Source organism: Anarrhichthys ocellatus, unplaced genomic scaffold (genome assembly GCF_004355925.1).
Source record: "Anarrhichthys ocellatus isolate YVR2014 unplaced genomic scaffold, GSC_Weel_1.0 scaffold10, whole genome shotgun sequence".
In the NCBI taxonomy this organism is placed as follows: Eukaryota; Metazoa; Chordata; class Actinopteri; order Perciformes; family Anarhichadidae; genus Anarrhichthys; species Anarrhichthys ocellatus.
This window is the reverse complement of record NW_022280040.1, coordinates 4,225,723-4,232,595: the sequence shown is the minus strand read 5'-3', so window position 1 is coordinate 4,232,595 and position 6,873 is coordinate 4,225,723. Positions and strand designations below refer to the sequence as shown.

The 6,873-nt window shown below is 42.7% G+C and overlaps 2 protein-coding genes across 2 annotated transcripts; both read right to left on the bottom strand.

The window, feature by feature from the left end:
* Window positions 1–414: 414 nt before the first annotated feature.
* c1qtnf9 (C1q and TNF related 9) lies at window positions 415–1,755 on the bottom strand. Its single transcript, XM_031850394.1, has 3 exons — window positions 1,569–1,755; window positions 1,408–1,470; window positions 415–1,184 (listed from the first exon to the last, which is right to left on the bottom strand). Exons 1-3 carry the CDS (start codon window positions 1,753–1,755, stop codon window positions 415–417), a joined length of 1,020 nt encoding a protein of 339 aa, XP_031706254.1.
* A 1,302-nt stretch (window positions 1,756–3,057) lies between these two features.
* tagln3b (transgelin 3b) lies at window positions 3,058–6,591 on the bottom strand. The gene is made up of 5 exons (XM_031850461.1): window positions 6,446–6,591; window positions 5,338–5,554; window positions 4,404–4,578; window positions 4,175–4,277; window positions 3,058–4,079 (listed from the first exon to the last, which is right to left on the bottom strand). The coding sequence occupies exons 2-5, from the start codon at window positions 5,515–5,517 to the stop codon at window positions 3,938–3,940; spliced, it is 600 nt and encodes a 199-aa protein (XP_031706321.1). The 5' UTR covers window positions 5,518–5,554; window positions 6,446–6,591; the 3' UTR covers window positions 3,058–3,937.
* Window positions 6,592–6,873: the final 282 nt, after the last annotated feature.

Below are 6,873 nucleotides of genomic sequence, written 5' to 3'. Positions count from 1 at the left end.
CTTAATATTTAAAAAAGAAAAGTACTCATGATGCTGAGAAATTGCTCCTGTGTCTACATTATATTATTGGGTTATTATCACTGGTGCACACATGTGTTAAAAGGTAAATTACAGTGTGGAGCTGTTTTAAACTACTTTATATCCCTGGGTAGTTAATCTATAACAATACATTGTAATGTATAATCAGCAAAGCGACCACAGTAGTCAAATACATGCAGTGGAGTAAAATGTATGATGTTTCGCTCTGAAATATAATGTAGTAAAAGTAATGAAGTAGCATAGAATGGAGAAGCTCAAGTAAAGTAGTACCTGCGAACAGTAGTTGAGAAAATGCACTTTATTACATTGCACAATGCATTGCAGAGTCGACCAAAGTTTACATTTACCAGCAGTTTTAAAGAAATTATGCCTAACTCAAGCCCCAAAAATTAAGAACCCAGAGAAGGTAGTGTCATCATCTTCATCAGCAAAGAGCCCATTGAACAGCTCTCCTCCAGCCACCTGCAGCCATACCTTGTCCCCCACAGCCAGGTGCAGCACAGCGCCCCCTGCTGCCTGATCTTCGCTGCTCTGGTAGGTATCTGTGGTGTGTATTATCCTCACACCGTTCTTCACCAGAGCCACCTTCACGTTTCTGGCGTAGACGGTGATGTGGTAGTTGAAGAAATAGGCCCCTGCTGCGGAGCACGTGAATCTTCCTGTTTGTGGATTGTAGTGATTCTGTTCATTGTAAATGATCTTGTCGAACCGGATCGGTGCGTTGGCTGCTGGGAGTTTACTTTGCGCTGTGAGTCCCACAGAGAAGGCACTTTTAGAGATAACAAGTTCATCTCCCTTCTCACCCTTATCACCTTGCTCTCCCCGAGCCCCTCTCTCACCACGATAACCAATATTGCCTTTGTGACCTGGGATACCAATTTCCCCCTTAGACCCTGTCCTCCCAGGGGGTCCCAATGGACCCTGAATGCCTCTGTCACCTCTAAGGCCAATCTCCCCCTTCGGACCCTCTGGTCCAAGAGGCCCCAAATCACCTTTAGGTCCTTGGGGTCCCGTCAACCCAAGCTCTCCCTTACTTCCTTTAAGGCCCATGGGCCCTTGGACTCCTTGGGGCCCCATTTTCCCAGGGGGTCCCCGTTCTCCATTGTCTCCTCTTTTTCCTTTGAGCCCTGCTGGGCCAACTGCACCTGTAAATGACAAGAACACAATAAACCTCCCATCCTTTTATGGTCAGTGTTTACTATTCAGTACATACATTTTGCAGAAAGCCAAATAAGCTACAACAAATATGAACATGTTGTGTTTGAATAAAGTATGTACAGCTGGTAAAACTTGATTCATGTTTCAACACATGTCACTTTACAGATCTGTTTATTTTTCAGTGGTGCTGTTGATTCTGAAGATACATACCGAGTTCCCCTTTGTCTCCCTTGTGGCCATCATTGCCTGCTGATCCAATAAGGCCAACTTGACCTTTAAATGGGTGATTCAGAAATGAGTGTTATTGTCAATTGTGAAGTTTAAGTTTAAGACGAGAAAAAAAGTTAATTGACTCAGGGTTTTAAACTTACCTTGATCACCTTTGTCACCTCTGAGTCCATCTCGGCCGTCTCTGCCAGGTGTGCCATTGTGTCCAGGGTCCCCTGGTATTCCAGGGTGTCCACAAACACAGCCTTTATTCTGTGTTTCTTCCTGTGTAACACACCGGACAGCCAACAGCAGAAGCAAGAGAGTGACTCTAACCCCCACCTGCAACATTTTACCCGATGCAGCAGTCTAACAAAACTAATCACAAATCTAACATCCAACAATGCAAAACGTTTTAGACTAAAATAATTTAAAGCCGGTGCATAGTTTGCCTCATAACCACATGCACTACTCATATGAGAACACGAAGCGATGAATCAAATTGTTATAAAACAGGAATACTCAAGAGGAGTACAGTGGAACAAAAGACAAATAATACACCGACCAAAGAAAACATAAACTGGACAAGAACTTTGGACAAGAGGAACGTCAGTCCTCAAAGCCATTTCATTGGTCCGACCGTGTTTGTGGCTTACTCATTGAGTCTGTCTGTCACCTGTGCCCCTTCAGTCGCTTCTCTAGTCTAGTTGAGGCTAACAATATGCATAGCGTGTATGTCAGGGCCAGACATGCAAAAGGCCACATAGTTTGTGTTGCCTTCCTTGTAAAGCAAACGGGACATTAAACTTAAGCAAATGATCGCATGCTGTCTGCATGGGAGAATATCTTACTTTTAATTGAGCAATAAAAAGATGGCGTTAAGAATGGAAGCCTTCGATTAATATTAGCATTTGCTTTAGACTGCAATTTAAAGGACAGCATTTTAATGCGCCGTTAACTCACTGGATGCTAATAACAAGTGAAAATGTTAATTAATGCATGCTTTTCTCATATGTGCTTTTTAAAATGTCGACAGTCGGCAACAGTTGACCCCATAAACTGGATCACTGACATAAAATGTGACCTTTTTGTGGTCCAGAGCCCAACGTCGCCAGAAGGCCTTCGACAAAGGTTTGTGCTTATGTTAATGGCAGTGTCCTTCAGATGTTATCTAGATGCTAGAATGATTTTAATGTTAATCATGTTTAGAGTTGACATCAAGCCACAGACTTCAGTGTTGTAAAGGCTGTACAAAAGAAATAGAGTACCAAAGAAGAGTACAGTAACTTTATGGAAGTTTTGGTGGCTCTTCTGTTGTCGCTACACCCTCTACAAAGGTAAGATCAGCTTTTTAACAGCAATACAGGACCAGTAAAGGGTTTAATATCTTACTTAAAGTCACTCAGAGAGTCAAGAGTTGAATCAGGACTGCTAGAGGATCTGTCTACCTAATCATTATGCTGTGCTGCTGTCTCTTTATTAGATCGTGTACAGTGAGGAGAGACAGCAGGGATGGGCACAAGGGAGGAGCTGTAACATAAAACCAAGATAAGAAACAAAACAGCACACAACATCCGGAGCATACAGCATAAACCCCTGATTTACCAGTTATCAAGATACCCAGCTTGTGTGTTACACAGACAGACACAAATATATGTTCACATTCTTTATTTTTTCAATACTTCTTCTCACAAGCCTCCAGATATAAATATATTTAAAAATATAAACAAGACGATACATAAAAGTGCACATTCAAGCAATGTCTTCACCCGGCACCAGAAATGGAAACTTCACTGTCGAACATGTTGGCTGCTGCACATTTACTTGCTTGGACATATAATCTAACAAACAAATAACAAGGGCATGACTCAAAATGAATGAAGCTCGTTTATATTTTTAGGCCACTATATCAGTGCCCAGTCTCTGTAGTCCCATAACCAGGCACAACGTGAGGTTGATTTGGTTACAGAGGATACTGCAAAAACGTCCTCGGACAAGACAGCAGAGACATTGTCTAACTTAATGAGTTCATTAGGTTAGATGGCTAAATAAGGAAATAGGTACAGATCATCCTAAAACTATGACTAAATGTAACTAAATGCACACATAAATACAAATAAATCACATACAGCATGTTGTAACCGTGGCTCACAGTATTTGAGATTCACAATGTAAATTACACTGATGGCTCTTTTGTAAAGAGATTTTAATCTTACATTTGCCTACGAAATTGATGATAAATGACTTTGAGTTCCACATGAAAGTAAAAAGATGGGGGTCGGGGGGGGGGGGGCAGCACATGGCAATATGGGAAGAGAGGAACAGGAAGAGAGGTTGAAGAAGAAGATCTACCGTATTTGACATCATTTTTTTTTTTAAAGATATAACACTGTTTGGGAAAGCAGCAATTCAGGGAAATGTGAGGTCTACATGGCAGGTGCTAGAGAGGATAAGGAGGTATATTGGGGCTACAACCTTTCTGGTATTAATACAAAATAAGGTCTAGAAGCAGGGGAGGAGGTTAGTAAGTGGTCTACATGATCTGACGGTGCATACCGTAGCCCGTCATACCAGCCTGGGAGGCCCCGCGGTTGCTGCCCATCTGCAGGCCGATCAAACTCTGACCTTGGCGGAGTTGCTCTTGGCTGAACTCTCGCCGATATCCCTGGGCTTTCCTGTACACGGACAACAGTTACAAGGTGAGGAAGAGGATCATGAAGCATCATGCTGCTGTGAAAATGTGAAGCTCCTCTGTCACACATGCCTTTACCTGTGGAACCACTCTCGGTCACCCCTGTAATGACCATCGTCCTTAGTGACAGCCACACTCCCCAGAGCCATGAGAGTTCTTTGCACTGCTGCCATGTCCTTTCCTGTAGCCAGAACACAATGATCATTTTGTCATAACATGAACTGAAAACTGATTATTATCATAAAAACTAACGTGAATGAATATCACTCCGGCATGAGACGAAATAAGTAATCAGATGTAAAATCACCTTCCCAGAGGTCCACAGTTTGAAATATGTCCGTGGTTGTGACTCCATAAGCTTCAGCTGCTTGCAGGAACTGAGAGATCTTCTCCATTTGTTTGAAGGCCATCTGTGTCTCTAGTATCTTCTTGATAGGATCCTTCCCCCTTGGATAAAGGCTGTTGATAAGCCGACAGAGGATCTGGGACAGAAGAGGTCAGAAATCTAAATCATATTGATCCGTGACCATACCAAAATGACAGTTGAGGGTTTTAGTTCTTGATATACTCTTATTTTTCATGCTTAAATTACATAATTAATATGTTTGCCATGGTTGGGAGGGAGGGGTTGCCTCAAGGGAAGGGGTACAGAAATGCATTTGGATTTAGTTGTAAAAGCAAATTTATTCTTGAAAATGTGAATATGCAACATGTTTCACGGCTGTATTGCATTGTAAAGTTACTTGCTGGTGCATAAATTGATATCTATGCCTTTCTCTGACTGTATATATATTTTATTTAGATTATATTCAGCTATAGTGTCAAGTAAGAAGACATTGCAGCTTTGTGCAGGGTGCATTGACTGTGAATTAAGTCTTATGATTTTTCACTGTGGAGGTTATCCATCACAGGCTTCCAGAATTATTCAGTACAAAATTGAACACTTGCAAAGCATGTACTACAACAGTTTAAAGTCCACCTTTTGCTAAAATAAATATTTTTCAGTAAGACAAAACAGTGGGACCCCTTTTTTAAATAGGAGTGATGATAATGGTCCGTTATTCCAGTATTATTTACTGAAGCTTTCACAATTAACTGGACACATGTTTGTAGGTCAGGTTGCTTATTTTGGGCTTTTTGACTTCATGGGCTCTTTAAATCTGACAGAGGCTCAACTATGTTGCATCTTAAATAATTCAACGGTAGCTTCTATTTTAGGAACAGGTACTGCAGCCACTCACTGTTCCATCTATCAGCCATTTCTGGAAGTTCTCTCTGCCCGTCTGCGGCCTCTCCAGGTTCCCTCCGCACTGTCCAACGATCCAGTCCACCAACCGCTGCTCCAGGTCTGGGTCGTACTTCTGCTCGATCTTCTCCTGCACCTCTCGGCTCAGTCCATAGCTGGGCCCTCTGTTCGCCATGGCAGCTCTCGCGACACTCAAGTAGTGTATAGTAGCCCTGAAGACAACATGTGGTAGACAAGAGACTGAAATGGCTTTACTCTGTTACAAACTAAATTCTTCCTAATTTCCCTATAACATACCCGCCTAATAGTGAGTTTTTGTGACTGCTTTGTATCCTGATTAAATTACTTTAGGACAACTACAATTCTTTTTAGAGCAAACATTTTTCTGTTTACCACAATGAAAATCTATAACATTAGAGTGCTATCATAAACAATCTCAATGTTTAAAGAAAAGCCCCAAAAGCCATTTTTTATTCTCCCCTTTAACAGCTCAGCAGGCCACCTATAGGCGCATCTCTGGGGGCTGTAGCACAGAAGGGTGTGGTCCATGACAGCCGTCCCGAGCAGGGACCACCCCTTCCATTGCTATGGTAACAATCAAGCCAGTTTCCGGCACGCTGTGTGCACTGATGCGCTGCATGCGATGATGGCTCAAGTATGACCTCCAGTAGACACCATGAAGAGAATTAAGTAATCAAATGTATTTTCACAAAGTGTGTCCTCTAACAAAACAAGGCATTCATACAATGTAGCCAATAACAGTTCTATATTTAGCCTGCAATCGAGTTTAATTAAATTACGTCAGCCCTCTGTGCCGCATTTAAAGGCTTGTGTTAACTCTTCACTTCATTGTTTTTCACTGTAGCCTATTGGGTATTGGGCGCAATTCTGTCAGTCAAATTGGGAAAATTTCAAAGAAAGTCCCGCCATCTAATGTCACGACACCATATTGCTACGCATCCTGCAGCTTTTTAAAACATGAACATTTTTACAACTGCGCAAAGCTCACACACTATATCTGCGACACTGAATCGGCTGCATAAACAGTACATCCAACATGTCATGCACAAAAAGTGGGTTTATTCAATAAAGACCACACTTACTGAAAAAGGAGAGAGAGCGCATTCAGATCTGTCCCGAGTCACAGTGATATCTTCCGCTGAGCTGCGCAGGGCTGAGGATGCTGAACTGCTGAAGCATCCATGAAGCGCAGCACAGGCGCGTCGGGCCGGGCTGGATCTCACTTGTCCGGGAGGGGCGGGTCACTCGTTTTATATGGCTACTCAACAAGGAGGGGTCCCTGGAGACTCTCAACACAGACTGCGATGTGACACCGCTTCCGAACGGTGGTCACAGTGGCGCATGCTCAGCTTTAGGCAGCATGAAGTGACCCTCAGCAAACCAAGGCACACGATGGTGATAGCATAATTGTATTGTCTGTCTAAACTCTCGCCTGAGACTTGAAATTCCACTTTTCGACTTCTCATAACTGGTAGATTCAGTGCCTTGCTCAACGGCACCAGAGCACTGA

What these genes read in the sequence shown, in the direction of transcription:
- c1qtnf9 (XM_031850394.1), bottom strand. Translation starts at nt 1,755, where the DNA reads ATGTTGCAGGTGGGGGTTAGAGTCACTCTCTTGCTTCTGCTGTTGGCT. An exon ending in AGGTGACAAAGGTGATCAAG is followed by an intron (nt 1,471 to 1,568) that starts GTAAGTTTAAAA and finishes ACCCATTTAAAG; the next exon opens with GTCAAGTTGGCCTTATTGGA. An exon ending in GGGAGACAAAGGGGAACTCG is followed by an intron (nt 1,185 to 1,407) that starts GTATGTATCTTC and finishes TGTCATTTACAG; the next exon opens with GTGCAGTTGGCCCAGCAGGG.
- tagln3b (XM_031850461.1), bottom strand. Translation starts at nt 5,517, where the DNA reads ATGGCGAACAGAGGGCCCAGCTATGGACTGAGCCGAGAGGTGCAGGAG. An exon ending in AATGGCTGATAGATGGAACA is followed by an intron (nt 4,579 to 5,337) that starts GTGAGTGGCTGC and finishes CTTCTGTCCCAG; the next exon opens with ATCCTCTGTCGGCTTATCAA. An exon ending in AACTGTGGACCTCTGGGAAG is followed by an intron (nt 4,278 to 4,403) that starts GTGATTTTACAT and finishes TTCTGGCTACAG; the next exon opens with GAAAGGACATGGCAGCAGTG.